Genomic DNA, 15,469 nt, shown 5'->3' on the forward strand with positions numbered 1-15,469 from the left:
TTTTTTTTATGTAGCTAACTTGCTGTTGGGCAACACATTACACTTCTGAAGATAGAAAATCCAAGATATGCAGCATTTCCGATTATTTCACCAATAGCTGCATAGGAAGCTATGGTTTATGTTTGATACTCGATTTGATTTACGATATACGAAAGACGGGAATAAAATCCATAACGGCAGCAGATAGCCTGCAGACGGGACGAAGATGACACATACGGCGAGATCGCTGACGGATCCGTAGCAATGGGCGTCTGGAGAAAGTATATTCCATGATTTAAGTCTGAAGAAAAGTAAGAATGGAATATTGCAGCTCTATCATGTGAATAAACCAGTAGTGCAGCAATAAGGAACCACAATCGTCCTGGCCCCATAGACAAACGTACTAATCACGAGTTTTCGTGCACGCGACGATGTCGTAGACGAAATAACCGGTCGGCCACGGACACGCTGCACCACAAAAGACAGATCCGGATGTATCTGCACGCAATAAAGGTTTACTAACCCTTTAAAGGAGTCCATAGAAGTTCGTTGGTGCGTTGTTAATGCTAAGATCGCATGGAAACGGTAGGCTTTACGGTAAGCTCAAAGGAGTAGGTTGTGGGAATTTATGACAGGAATAGGGTTGTTCCTATTCTCACGACGTTGCGCTTAAGTTCATCCGACCCAGTTCATTCATACGCCGTAAATTGCGTGGAACGACATTTTCCATCGTCATGGCAAATATAGCGCAGGTATAATTGCAGGCACACCTTGTTTCCATCACTTAAAAAAGAAGACGAAATTGAATCTAGGGGAAAATTTCCGTGGTTCATAGGAGTTGTTAAAGGCATCACTCCACGAATCTCACTCCACGAATCTGAGGTGGTACGGATTTCAGGTGGAGTATTCGTATACGGGATAGTAGATTATGGAGAGGGGAGGGGAGGGGAGGGAGGGAGGTGAGAGGAGGGTATGATTCCGTCCATTTCTTCCTAATTGTAGCAAAAAAAAGGCCCGGAAGATACGGCTTAGGACGTTCTGGCGCACTATTTTCTGCAGGGAATTCGACTGGAGTGCGCCAGCCTTGTGCACGCGCCGCATCTTCCGGGCCGTTTTTTACGGCAATTAGGAAGAAATGGACGGAATCACCCCCTCTCCATAATCTAACATCCCTTATAAGAATACTCCACCTGAAATCTGCACCACCTCAGATACGTGGGGTGATGCCTTTAAGGCTCGTAATTAACTATATTTAATGACGAATGTGGATAATTTTGAGTGAAGAAGAAGCAGTAAAAAATACCTGAAATTGAAGGGCTAGAATGAATCCATGATCATTATCAAAAGATTAGTACATATTTCTTTCAAATCACGCCACAAAGCGTGGAAGCCGGTGTAAGAAAAAAGGGGCTGGAAAGGGTCCCACGACATCGAATTGATGTGCCACGGTGCAGTGTGTGGTGTTGTGCAATAACTTCAAATAGAATTTTCAGCAAAAGTGTATGAGACTTGATCAACAGTTTCATAATCGCAAAAAGTGCATGTGTTTCGTTTCATTCCTAAGTACTTACATCCTCACGTGTACGTGCCCGGCAGATTCCCTTCGTCGTCCTTCAGAATTTTCCCAGAAATTAGAAACACCCATGCAGACTTCTGCTTAAATCGTAACTTACAATTTATGTGATCTGACGCAGGACCTTGTCTTTATCAGCGTGATGATGGTGTTAACGTCATGTCATTCCTTCACATCATTCTATCCTGTCTGTCGAGGAAAAAAAAAAAAAACTCATTCTTTTAACCATGTTTCTAATTTGTGGCTGTGTCAAAGGAATATAGTGGTCAAATCAAGTTTCATTTTTTCCCTTCAAACGTAATAGTGGGCGAGCATTTAGTGAGAGAACTGTGAATTAATCATTCATTCATTTTGTCATCATTTCATCATTTCTTAAAGGCATCACTCCACGAATCTGAGGTGGTACGAATTTCAGGTGGAGTATTCGTATACGGGATCGCAGATTATGGAGAAAGAGGTGATCCCGTCAATTTCTTCCTAATTAGCGTAAAAACGGCCCGGAAGATAGAGCTTCGGGCGTTTTTGCGCACCACTTTCCACAAGGAGTTCAATTGGGGCGCGCCAGCTTTGTGCACGCGCCGCATCTTCCGGGCCGTTTTTTACGGCAATTAGGAAGAAATGGACGGAATCACTTCTCTCTGCATAATCTACTATCCCGTATACGAATACTCCACCTGAAATCCGTACCTCCTCAGATTCGTGGGGTGATGCCTTTAAGTTTCTTTAACAAAAGAGCGAAGACGGCGTTGTTAGAGAAAATACAAATTTAATTTTAGAGAAAATGTCACTACTCTTAATTTCTATTGATCAATGAAGGCGAGCACCACAAGTCTGATGTCCGGCGTCAGCCAGACTCATATAATCGCGGACGTTTTGCGGGTTGCACGCGATCGAGCGCAATGAATTGCATCGTTGGGGGACAAAAGCGAAGATCACAGGGGCACTAATACTACTTCTTATTGTTGTAGACCTTTGGGGAAACTGATCTCTCTGATACTTTTGAACAACACCACACTATCTATTCGTGCACAGATCCTAACATCGAATATTTCGTGATACGTTGTTGCCCTTAAAGGCATCACCCCACGAATCTGAGGTGGACTTCAGGGGGGGTATTCGTATACGGCGTAGTAGATTACGTGTTCGGCCGTTCTGGCTCACTATTTTCTACAAGGAGTTCGATTGGAGCGCGCCACCCTTGTGCACGCGCCGTATCTTTCGGGCCGTTTTTACGGCAATTAGAAAGAAATGGACGGGATCACCGTTCTCTCCATAATCTACGATCTCGTATACGAGTACTCCACCTGAAATCCGTACCACCTCAGATTCGTGGGGGGATGCCTTTAAAGGAGCATGATAGCCACCAATCATAAGTGAGGAATGGAAAAAACATTCTATGAAGTATAATAATTAATTTTTTCGGTGAGGTCTGTTACACTTCATAATTGAGTCCCTCACGAGCGGTTGCTGTTGGTTCGCGTGTCAGCGAACTGTGCACGTTCAATGCCGTCCACTATTAACGCTACACTAGAGGTGACTTTAGTACTTGTTACACATCAAGATATAAAGTGATGACGCAAACCTTAGGATAATTTTGATTCCAGAACTTGTTAATATTCATCATGCAAATATACATTGTTACATGGACTATTAAAGCTTGTTGCTCGAGGAAAAAACCTAAACCAACTCCAAAGAAAATAGAAAATGTGGTGAGTAGCATGGGTATGATTGGGGCGGTTGTAGCGCAGTCGGTAAGAGCTTCTGTTGTGGCTCCACGATCGATCGATGGTTCGAAACCACCGTTGTGTCAACCAAAATTTTCATCTTTTCGGGGTCGATGAAGGATGAAAGCATGATTGGCTCTAGGAAGATTTCAATCAACTAACGGTGGCAGTGGCAGCGCAACCTCATATCGACCGAGCCTCATAATCTCCTTGTGAACGTATTGGCGGCAAAATCAGTAAACTGATGGTTCTGTTCAAGTCGAAGGCATCTTGTGGTAATCTACTGATGGACAATTGTCTATAGAATTCGTTATCCTAGTTGGAGGGGGTGGGGCAGTTTGAATCTAGGATTTCTTTATGGTGTCTGCAATTTTACGCACATTTCTAGAAAATATTTAAGACAATAAGGCCTAAAAATAACGAATATATACGAACACAATCATTGAGGGGGTAGCATTTTGAAATTTCATTCATCAGCAAGTAAAACTTCGGTTTTTTCTTGTGCTGCTATTTCCAAAAACTGATCACTCTACAATGCTCCTTTTCGTCGATTTTTCTTTCTCACTGCGCGAGACCATGTACATACTTTCAAAGCTGGGGAGAATCGCGCGCCTACCGACGTGAAATCGCAGAACATTGCCCCCAGCTACTGTAGCTCCCGGTAGCATTCTAAATATTGCGTGGGTTTGGCGTACTTTATAAGCATCACAGTGAAACTCTCTTACAAATCGAAGAAAGCAGAGTGATTAGTTCCCAGGATGACCGAACATCTGCCAGAATATGTCTAAAATGGAAAAGCGACAAACCGCGTTTACAGTTCTCTTCAAACGTGGCGTGGCGTGAAAGGTCACATGCGATTAGTTGACATGAGTTGCGTTTGATTTGCAGCGCGAGCTCCCACTCCTTTTCCGTCGTTTGTCGCGATGAGTTCACACTATGCGCTAGTCGGGTTAAAACGACATAAAATTCGCTTGCTGGAGCGGTTGCGCTGGAAGCAGGGCGGTCTGGGTAGCGGTTGGGATCGAGGTGGGACCATGACGAACTGCAGCGATGAATGCTGGTGCTAGCAAGGGTCCCTATTCGATCTTAACCTCCGCACCGCTTCAAGCGCAACCCTTGCGCAACAGCACCGAGCTTCATGTCGTTTTGACCCGACTATACAAAACGTATATGCTTACTCAGTTCTGTTTGTTTGTTTAGAAATGCGTAAAACGTATCAAATTGGCGAAACCAACACCAAATTCGTCAGGATCATCGACCACTACTTCAATTCCATTAAAGTTTCAAGTAATGCCATTGGCGCCAACACCACCTGACGAGGAGACGGTAAGTAACAGGGCTACAAAAGATGTAAATCCAAGAAAACGCAGACTGAAGCATAACCTATGTATTTATTACGTACGTATGTACATTTTCAGGCTAGAGATGTATCCTTTCAAATTCTTTTTCTGACGGATTCTAAAGAGAAAGGTTCGAATGAGCTCGAAAGTCGAAAGCTTCTGCCTTATCCAGAAGTGAAACCACCAACATTAAGTCAAAAAAGGAGAAGAGAAAAAGAACTGGAGCGGGAGAAGAAAGAGAAAATAGCATCTGGGTTCTATCAGGTGAACGCCGACGTTCTCGAGACAAAGTCTCGAATTGCATATTATTTTTTGTATTTTTAGTCTCGTTCTGATGAGGATGACACATTGGAAAAAGTGACCAGCCTTAAAGAAGAGCTGACAGAACGAAGCCGTAAACGGTCAATGAAGCAAAGAAAAATGAAAGTTGAAATGAAAGGCGAGGAGAAAAAATCTCAACTCCCACCTCTGCCTCCACCTCCATTATAAGAAGATCCATCGAGAATTACCTTGTTTCTTCAAAGAAAAAATGTTGTGTCATTTAGATGTACAAAAAAATAAAACGCGCGCACAGCGTACAATCTTATAGTCAGGAAATAAACTTATGAATGGTGTTACCGTGGTGTGTGCGACAAGAATCCTTTTTCAATTAGAATCTTCCTCGTTTCCTCTTGTGTCTCTGAATTCCCCTAGTTGTGGCTGCACGGTTCATGATTAAAATGGTGATTGTACGGTATGAGGCGAGTGTTTATCGTATAGCGTACTGGTTTTGTTCAAATGATTACATAGAAGAAAAGGGACTCGTTTTCTCCTTTCACCCTCTATTTGTTGACATGAACTCCACTACTGAACGCTTCAAAGAGATTCAAAAATATTGGAAAGTTGTGATCTAGTCCAAAACATTGAAGCTCCCACTCATCTGCATGCCATTCTCAACCTCCTTCCTTCTTCCGGATCAAGTGTTAGTGATATCGAAATTTAACGCCATTTTGGCACTTCCGATTTTAATATTGTTAGTTTTCAAGTTCGACTTTAAAAGGATGGATTACTGGCTATCAATGCGCCAACGCGTTTTAATTGTAATGTTGAGTTTTAACGCGTGTTGGCTGTATGAATTGCGGCCGCCGATGATCAGTTTTTATCCCCACAGTCTGACAATTTTCGCCCGGGGGTTCTCGACCTTGCTACCGACCTCTAACCGACTGCGCCACACCCGCCATTTTGGCACTTCCGATTTTAATATTGTTAGTTTTCAAGTTCGACTTTAGCACTGAAAAATCCTTCTACTTGCCCTTGTCAGATTTCAGTCCTTAACTACTCCGATTTACTGAAATATCGCTTGTTTGGACTGGCTGAAAGCCTCCGACATGTACCAGTCAAGCATATGTCGCCGTTTTCGCCTAGTGATGTACGACATCGTTTCTCTCGTTGAAGCTTAAGAGGAACTGTCCACTTCCTTATCCTCTGCACATAATTAATCTTTTTGACCAAAAGAATCGTCTCTTCTACCAGCTTGAGAATTTTTTGAGCAACAATCTACAAGAAAAATTTGTGGTGATCTTGGTCCTTATCTTGCTGACTACTACGTAAAAAAATACCTTGCATATTTTGAGCAACGAACAAACGCTCCCTGTCTCATGGTCAAGCATTTACTCTCAAATCTTTCCAAAACAGCGGCGTTGCATTTCGGAGAGGCTCCTCAGATTCCCTACTCATGCAACTCAACAACTATTCAATATCAAGAGCAAATTCGACCTGTTGGGGTAATAACTAACAAATCGTTCTTCTTCTCCACTCATTTTGACTAGGTCACAAAAAAAACTCTTGTCTCTTATTATAATACTAAGGGTTTTTTTACGGAATGGTTCCCACCGTATTCGGATCTCACCGGAGAACATGTCATGAATACAGTTATAGTCTGGTCAAAACGACATGAATCACGAGTGTAGTTGCGGTGCATTTGCGTACGCGCTCCAAAGGCGCGGTGGAGGCAGCAGTTGGAACCGAGTTTGGACCGTCGTAAACTGCAACGATGGGTAGTGCTAGCAAGGGATTCACCACACTCCTAGCCGCTACGCTCCACTGAAGCGCCTCAAGAGAAGCCGCGTACGCAATTGCGTACTTGCTTCATGTCGTTTTGACCCCACTATAGGCGCAGGTTGAAGCGGCGATTTTGTATAGCCGGTTCAAAGTGATATAAAACATGATGTGCGGTTTATAAAGTGGTTGGAGTCGAGGTGAGACCGAAGATGAGCAAAAAATGATGCTAGCGAGGGTCCTTCGATCCCAACCGCTACGCTCCACCGCACCGCTTCGAGTGCAGCTGCGTACGCAACTATACCGTGCCTAATGTGTTTTGACTCGACCACAGCACGATGAACGCTGGGATCGTTGATCGAAAGGTTAGAAAAAATCGGTTCCAAAGGTATAGAATGAATGACTTTTAATTAGTGCATCACGATAAGAGACAAATTAGTTCCATATCAACAGCGGTTTCATCTGACGTCCAAGGGCGCATTGCATCTGTGAACATGGCAAATCATATTGCTCAGTTAAGTGTGTACCCATCAAAAGTTTCCCGATCAAAACAGAACCTCTTTTGTTTTATTCATTTTTTGTTCCGATAAATATGAAATAGTGCGTTGAATTCTCTTATGATTCATAAAGTACATTAGGACCACTGTGTCAATATCATCCTATAAGGTAAACATTGGTTATATGTTGTTCCTTGACTACACTTTTTTTCGATTATTTTTTTAAGTAACGGCGGTTTTCTGTGGGTATTTTTACGGTGACGCAGGATAAAAGGATAAGGTGTCCAGCGTTAATCAGTCCGCCTGGGATGAGCCAATGCGTTCGACTTCAGATTCGTTTGAGGTTAACGAACACGTGTAAGGTCTTTCAATAACTTGCGATCCGTTGCATCAAGTTGTTTTGCTTCTTTCCTGGCACTGAAGGCATGAAAGGCTTAGTTGGCTGATGGCGGTTTCGAGCCATTGACCATCCAGTCACAGCGGAATCTCCTACTGACAACGCTATACCCCACATACATAGCACGTGCGTGCACTAATCTCTCTTACGATGATTCCTATGAGGTAGAATAGATGTTCCTTACTTATCTGGATCTCCAGGTTTTGGCAAATGCCACAGCAACGAGACACAGCTCCAAATAAAAATCAAAAATAATTTCTACCCATAGTTCTAGAAAGCTAATCAAAAATAATTTCTACCTACAGTTCTAGAAAGCTAATCAATACCAGTATCCGTAATGGCAAGATCAAAGGACGATTAAACATCAGTTGGTTTTATTCATCTTTTAATAAACTATTTGAATTTTTTTGGATTTATTGTTTCCGAAGGGGGCGGCGTAGCGTAATCGGTAAGAGGTTCCGCTGTGGCTGCAGCAAGATCGATCGGAGGTTTGGATCCGCCCTAGAGCCAACAAAACATCTCATCCCTCTGGAGTGGTTAAATTGGTCCCCGACGTGTCTAGGAGGATAAAAACATTGATTTGATACATCGGCTAGCCCCGCAAGTCATTGTAAAGGCTAGTTTTGCACTCGTAAATCTCAAACTATTCTGAATTGAAGTGGAGGCTTGCGGATCCCAAGCGAATTGATTAACTGCCATTGTTTTTGAATATGCCCCATAAAAGTGATTGTTTTTGTTTTGAGAGACAGGCAAAAAAAAAAGAAGAAAGAAAGAAAAACCTGAAATGGTGCAATTACAGTCGTAGGGGGACCGAGGTCATTCTCTCACAAAGCTAGTTACTTTATTATTCAAATATTATAGCAGCTGCACAGAATTCAACAAATCAGTTTCTCGGCAACGATTGTAAGTGCTGGCAAAGGTATCGCCCGGCAATGGAACGACTTCTTCAGTCTTTAAATCTGTAGAGTAATCGATTGGCCCAATTTTTGTCTTCCCAACTGTTCCCTGGAAACAAATGCAAAATTTTATGTTTATTTACAATAAATAGGAACTAAAGACGATGTTACCGAGAGACTTTCGACAGAATACATCTTTCCTGGTCCCGTAATCGTTGTGAAGTGATCCAGAAATAGGGTGTAAGAGTTGGCAAACTGCAAATAGATCCGTTGACGTATGGAAATATGTACCTAACTATGTGTCCGCCTACTTTTGGAATTTAATGGCTTACTTAATGAATTACCTACAGTATGATTCAATTTATGATGCAACATTTGCACATACGCTAGTTGCTGGCTACGAGCTCACTGAGGGAGTTAAAGGCAGCGCATCACGAGATTGGCGTGCTACGGAAGCCCTATGACAACTGTAGAGTCCAAGTTGTAGATTACGGATTACGTAGAATGTGGCTCCGCTCATTTTCCCCTAGTCGTCCTAGAAAACAGCGTGGGAACGGCTCTATTTCCTACGAGGTACGTTAGAGCACGTCTTCCACAATCTGGAACACGAACTCTGTGTTTTTCCGGGGCTTCTGTTCGACATCAATATCGTCATTCGCTGCCATAAAATTATTTTCCAATGAAAGACCGAACATCTCACCCTCAAAGTGGTGAATGGATTGTTTCCATGCATCTTCACATATATCTTCATCACTCTTTCCATTGCTACTTTGTGAGGCTTTCTTAGAGGTTCATTCAGAGTATAGGTAGTTATTTCTTGTTTTTTACTGGATCTCAAGCAATCGCTAGCGGATGATGCCACACCGACACACCAGATTAGAAGGACTATAACAGTCCGCATTCCTTCTGGAAAAAATTTCAGCAGTTAGGTTTAGAAACTTAAATTTTAAAAGATCCTGAAAATATAAAACCCTTAGGTTCGAAACTCACAGAAAATAACGCAAAATCAGTGGTAAGAGGAACTAAGGAGTTTGCTAAATTTGCTGAAACACTTCTATAGGAGAGGGTATGAAAGATAGAAGGGATATGTAGAAGATAAGAAGTTAGAAGATAGAAATGGCTCAACGGTAATAGGCTTTGTGTTTTCTCAGTTCAAAACAATGAGAAAGGAAAAATTTGGATATATACGAATCGGTTTTGAGATAGAAGGTAGATTTTTTTTAGCGGTTTTGGCTACGTTTCAAGAGATATCAATTATTCTGTGATTAAAATTGTATTGAGTCTGCTCTTACACTGCCAGGAGAAAAAGCACTTTCCTTGACTATTCTACACCTGAAGATGGTCCTTGATACGAGAGTATGTGAAACAGCCAAATCTAGCATGTTCCACTCTTTTTCAAGCCATTTTCATGTGTTAACCATGTGTTGATAAGAACCAATCGATTTATTTGTGCATGTCGCATTTCAAATCGTTTGTCTTCTTATTCTACTCTTAACATCGACGTTGCTGCACCAGATAACACCGTATGGTGTCGACAATATGAATCAAGAGAATATTCGTACACGTTTTGATGATCACTAAACAGCGCCTCAAGGTGATCAGATTAATAACGTTCTATGACTTCATTCTTCCACAGCTGTTTACCTACTCGTAGTATCGTGGAGGTGACTCCGGGCGTCGAACGGCGAAGACACATCTTCCGGCAGGGTCTTCTGAACTGAGAAGGAGTCCGACACACCCGACAATCCGACCGCTCCGCATCGAAAGCCTAGCTAAGAGTAAACCATTGCTAAAGTTTACCACCGCCTCAGCAACATGCCGTTAGGTGGCTCCCTGATCCATACAGGTTGAGCGATCTGGCGAAAGTTAAGCTCGCCTTGGCGGAGTGCTTAGTTCGGAGAAAAGTCTTCTTGCCACTTCAGCACATACACTGCCTCAGCACCCTGCACACTGGTGGCTGCCGTTTCAGATGTCGGACGGTATGGCGACCAGTGAGAGGCAATCAAATCTCAGGTTGCTCAGGACGTCTCTGATTCTGGACCAAGGCGACAAACGCACGACTCGCCGTGGAGACTGTTTCAGACTGTGCACTTACAACGCGAGAACAGTGCTCACAGACGCTGACCTGTATGCCCTTCTCGGAGCTACAGAGTGTATCAATCTGCACGTGATTGCTCTGCAGGAGACCAAGTGCAGAAGGAGCGACGTGCGACAGATGAATGACGGGAGGCTTGTCAATAGCGCAGTGAAAGCTCCATTGTGAAATATAGACGGTGTTGGTTTCCTAGTGCACCCATCTCTTATCTATCTTGTCGATTCTCACGAGATCCTGTCATCTCGTCTAGCCATTCTTCGCCTCACGTTCTGCCACAGAAATGCATTAGCATCATCATGCTGCTCACCAACTTAGGGGTTGAAGAATGCGTGTTCAATGCGTTTTGTGAGGAACTGGAGAAAGTGGTTCACAATCACAGTGACCCACAAATCCTATAAATTCGTCGTCGGAACTTCAACGCAAAACTAGGAAAGGCAACAAGAGAGGAATCGAGGATCGAAAGATTTGGACTAAGGGACCTTAACGAAAACGCCAATCGGCTCGCCGGACTGCTGTCCTCCGCTCACCGCTTTCATGGGAATTCTCTCTTCATGAAGAAAGATAATCGCCTATGGACATGGGGATTGCACACCGCAACGACTCATGTGAAGATCTACAACATACTCACCAACCGGAGGTGGGGTCTAGTTGACGTCTCGATACCTATGGTACCATACTTTTGTAGCGGTTCTAATCACTGTCTCCTTCATGCGAAGATACGATAAGAAATTTGGCCACACGATGGAAAAGAACAATTCGAATGCTGTCAAATCGTGGGAACTTCGTTATACGTGCTTTTTATGAATATGGAAAACCAATTGAAGGAAGAACTGAATAGAAGAATGAGAGCAGCATGGGCAGCATTCGCGCACGTCAGGGAAGCTACGGACCAGCTGATGGAGCAAGATCTCCGTGCTCGTCTGTTCGACTGAACTGTTCTTCCAGCGTTGTGTTACGCAGCAGAAATGTGGATACACACCGCTGCCACGACTAGAAGGCTACTCGCTATCCACAGAGCCCTTGAGAGATGTCTTCTAAAGTTCAATCGGTGAGCATGACACCTAGAAGGCTTTCGCAGCTCCTACTTAAGAGCAATGCCCGTCTTGGCGACCCAGCGGAATGTATATCGAAAGTAAATGATGGACGGGCTGGTTACATTATGAGAAGAATCAACGATAGATGAGTTAGAGGAATACTAGAGTGGTTCCCAAGAGATGCTAAACGCCCACGAAAAGGCTGCACCCGAGATGTGTGATGTGTTGGCTGTATTACGAACATGATAAACTCTAGTTTGTTCATTCTAGTCCATTGCTTCTTGCAACTTTTTTGCTTAATAATTTCATTTGCAGTCGATGATTCATTCTGTGACTTCAGTTAGCGTTGTCTAAACCCATTTGTAGTTTTTAGTCTCGTAGCTGCAAATATGATTCGTTAGAGAAAGCTATCTATCAACAGTTTCTTTGTACTAGCACATGTGCAGGGCACTACCGTAGATCACTCCGCCTCCATTGTACCGTATAAATAGCCACAGAATGCTCGCCTTACCATTTCATCCTTTTCACTTCTTAATCTGTTTGATCACTTAGTTTTTCACTTTACACTTGTGCATGTACTCTTGTTGTTATTGTTGTTATGGTTTGATTACCCAAGTTTGAGGGATTGACGAAATAGTACTGAGGATCTCTCGTGGTAGCAGCAGAAGAGAATACGAATACTGCTAGGTCTAACACACAAGATGACTGTATTGCTCGATTAGATGTTTGAGTTTGATATAGCTTGCCTTTGTCAATCTATGCGCCTTTATGCGTCTTCAAAGGGTACTCTTGAACGAAAAAATCTACCATTAGACAGGCCAAAGATAAAGAATAAAGGCTAAAGTTTCTGGCGTTAATCAATTCGCTTGGGATGCGCCCCCGCGTTCACTTCAATTCAGAATCGTTTGAGGTTTACGAACGTGTAACTGCCCTCCACAATGATTTGCGGTGGCTAGACGATGTGCCAAGCCAGTGTTTTCATCCTCCCAGACACGTCTGGTGCAAATTCATCGACTCCGGAGGGATGGAAGGCTTGGTCGACACTAGAGCGGGTTCGACCCTCCGATCGATCGTGCAGACAGCGGGAATTCTAAAACGATATGCGGTGTAGCCGCTCCCAGGCCAAAAATAAGGTAACGAAATGAATCAATGGGTATGATGAGCTACATTCAAGATGCTACAAACTGTAAAAAAATTGAATAATAAACAAATGCTAAAAAAAAACAGATAGAAAGCGTTACTTATTAGAATCGGCAAGATTATTGTAGTAGATTACATCTCACGAAACAACAGAGTGATATAGAAGACTCAGGACAAGAACAGGTCATTTTAACTATGAAGACGAACATTGGTCTCAGAAAACATTCAACTGTTCGATTACTCAAAAGGAAATTGGACGCAATGTAGTACAGTAATTCGTAGTTTGATGTGACGTAATGATTAATTTCTTGATGTACATATTTGTGATAATCTGCATGAAAATTAACTATTCGAATACCCATTTATTTCCCATGTAACTCGAACTGTTTTCTTCAAATTATTGAAATACTTTATATAGTATATTTTTTATTATTTATTTTGCGGTTGAACAGTACAACACATCCCAGTGAACAGTACATTGCAACATAATTTTCAGCAACATGTAACTGTATGAACTAATGTATTTGAAGTACGAAAAGAAAGTCCGGAAGATATCACAACTAGTTTGCGAATCACAACGTAGGGAAACATATTTTTTGTTGATAAATCAAATGATCAGAAATAATGTGAACTCGGTATTTGATGTCCAAACAGCATAAAAAAAACGCCGATGCGAGAAGATTCTCTACAACATGTGCGTTTAATGCAAATTTTTGCTTTTCTTTTAATGTATTCAAGACATTCAAGCGAACAACACTGTCGCTTTTAGAACACATTAATGTGCCATTAACGCCTAGAACCCTTATTTCTTCTTCAGAAATTTGGTTGATTTCTGGGGGGAATTTTGTTGGACTTGTGCTCTAAATATCTTATATTTATGGATTTAGTACGGTGCTAAATTTTGTTTGAGACCTTAAATTGACTGTATCCAGAACCGCCAGAGAATGTTACCTTGTGAATGCTGTTGCTAATTGAAGTAACGATCGAGAAAATTCTTTGTATTGGTGTTGGGCTCATTCTATCAGTAGGAAGGTTTGTGACGTAGATTTCAATTTACGACTGCAAAAACACGAAACACTCCCTACAAAGCTGGTAATTAGAGAGGTCATTCAACCCAACAACGCAATTCCTTACACGGATAGTACTGACGAAATGTGATCGCTCAAAGCGGGTTTTTCTCCGATAACGGATGACCGGACGATGAAGCAACATTTCACACTCGCAGGAATAATGAAATCCACTTTTTCTAGTTCATTTCTCTTTCGAGGCGGATGTAAAGAGTTGCTTTGTCGGTTAATCTGATGTTTCGATTGCCTCTCAAACCACTGATTCGTGAACTTACAAGCGATGTTTTGCGTTTTCGTGAGAACCGTCACAGGATAACAGTCTGTTGAACCCTTTCTGTTATTGGGGGAACCGGAATATCGAAAAATTTTCAACACACTTAAATCATTCATGACAAGCTGTAAGCCACCGTCGATTCATAACTTTTGGTCCCGTGGGGAAGTGTGGGTTACTCGTTACCCGCGGTCAAAAGTCATCTTGGGTCCTGGTGGCCAAGAGACCCAAACTCGTTAACTTTAACGTTAAAGGCAGCATATCACGAATCTGGGGTGGTACGGATTTCAGGTGGAGTATCCGTACACGAGGTCGTAGATTATGGAGACCGGTGTCCGGTTCCGCTCATCTCTCCCTGAATCACTGCAAGCAGCCGACCCCTGAATGCTGTTTTCTACTATACCTTCTATTGCACTGCGCCACCCTTGCACGCGTAGCGTCCCTTACTGCCTATCGGGGCAGTCCGAATTGATTTTCGACGAATCGCAGGGCGGAGGCGGCGCTCGGGGTGGAGCGTTGCAATAGATGGCGTCGTACAAAACAGCATTCTGGAGGCGGCTGTTTGCAGTGATGCAGAGAGAGATGAGCGGAACTACCCCTGTCTCCATAATCTACGATCCCGTTTACGTATACTCCACGTGAAATCCTCACCACCTCAGATTCGTGGTATGTTGACTTTAACTGTCGTTAAAGGGTCTCAAATTCACTATTCAACAATATTGTTTCTTTTAGCTTTGAAGTGCTAGCTATCCTCACCTACATGAACCAACGAACGGTATTAAAGGGAGCGTATCCTGCAAGGGACGACGTCGAGATTTCTGTGGGGAAATGTAGAGATCGGAGAGCAGCAGCTAACAAGTATGAACGTCGCTCTGCTCAATTCCCCATAATCGTAGTATAATTGTACTAAAAAAAAACAGCGTGGGAAGCGGCACTTCCTCTACGAGGCACATCAGAACGTTCAGGGCGATTAAGGGAAACCGATCGAAGCCAGGCCCATAGTCGTAATTTTCACTCCGAACTCTGTATTTGGCCACAGAAAACTCAACTCCGTTAGTTTTGTGATACGCAGCCTTTAAACGTGACCACCTTCAGCCCGCTCCTCGATCTCCATCACTTTATTTCCAGCTACAGAATACAGAAATACAGAAAACAGCCAACCAGTACAATATTTATTAGGCAATAACTAGAAAGACAGGCATATGAACACACATATCACATTTGGCTTGAAGAAGAAGAAAAAAAAGCACATAACATACAATTAGGGAAAAGACACATTGGTATTGCACTTATTGACCGATTAGGGTTTGATCTACACGCATTGTGGCCATGTGTTTGAATGGAAATGGAATACCGCGAGAATCACAAGTAATTAGGTTGAGGCTCAGTTAACGTATCATGTTCGTTTTGTGAAAATTG

At 42.7% G+C, this 15,469-nt stretch overlaps 4 protein-coding genes across 5 annotated transcripts; 2 read left to right on the plus strand and 2 right to left on the minus strand.

Annotated features, from left to right (window-relative positions):
* Positions 1 to 3,055: 3,055 nt before the first annotated feature.
* Positions 3,056 to 5,105, plus strand: RB195_011520 (uncharacterized protein; the record flags this gene model as incomplete). The annotated part of the gene is made up of 5 exons (XM_064192970.1): positions 3,056 to 3,085; positions 3,157 to 3,261; positions 4,477 to 4,602; positions 4,695 to 4,880; positions 4,941 to 5,105. The coding sequence occupies 5 exons, from the start codon at positions 3,056 to 3,058 to the stop codon at positions 5,103 to 5,105; spliced, it is 612 nt and encodes a 203-aa protein (XP_064050553.1).
* A 3,297-nt stretch (positions 5,106 to 8,402) lies between these two features.
* Positions 8,403 to 9,344, minus strand: RB195_011521 (uncharacterized protein; the record flags this gene model as incomplete). Of its 2 annotated transcripts, none has more annotated exons than XM_013438593.2 (3): positions 8,403 to 8,552; positions 8,615 to 8,698; positions 9,144 to 9,344. In XM_013438593.2, 3 exons carry the CDS (start codon positions 9,342 to 9,344, stop codon positions 8,403 to 8,405), a joined length of 435 nt encoding a protein of 144 aa, XP_013294047.2. The 2 variants fall into 2 exon arrangements, with proteins under 2 accessions (XP_013294047.2, XP_064050554.1); XM_064192971.1 differs by having other exon boundaries at positions 9,144 to 9,206.
* A 579-nt stretch (positions 9,345 to 9,923) lies between these two features.
* Positions 9,924 to 10,204, minus strand: RB195_011522 (uncharacterized protein; the record flags this gene model as incomplete). The annotated part of the gene is made up of 2 exons (XM_064192972.1): positions 9,924 to 10,020; positions 10,092 to 10,204. The coding sequence occupies 2 exons, from the start codon at positions 10,202 to 10,204 to the stop codon at positions 9,924 to 9,926; spliced, it is 210 nt and encodes a 69-aa protein (XP_064050555.1).
* Positions 10,205 to 10,412: 208 nt separating this feature from the next.
* On the plus strand, positions 10,413 to 10,706 carry RB195_011523 (uncharacterized protein; the record flags this gene model as incomplete). The annotated part of the gene is made up of 1 exon (XM_064192973.1): positions 10,413 to 10,706. The coding sequence occupies one exon, from the start codon at positions 10,413 to 10,415 to the stop codon at positions 10,704 to 10,706; it is 294 nt and encodes a 97-aa protein (XP_064050556.1).
* Between the last annotated feature and the right edge of the window lie 4,763 nt (positions 10,707 to 15,469).

This window comes from Necator americanus, chromosome III, assembly GCF_031761385.1.
Source record: "Necator americanus strain Aroian chromosome III, whole genome shotgun sequence".
Taxonomy (NCBI): domain Eukaryota; kingdom Metazoa; phylum Nematoda; class Chromadorea; order Rhabditida; family Ancylostomatidae; genus Necator; species Necator americanus.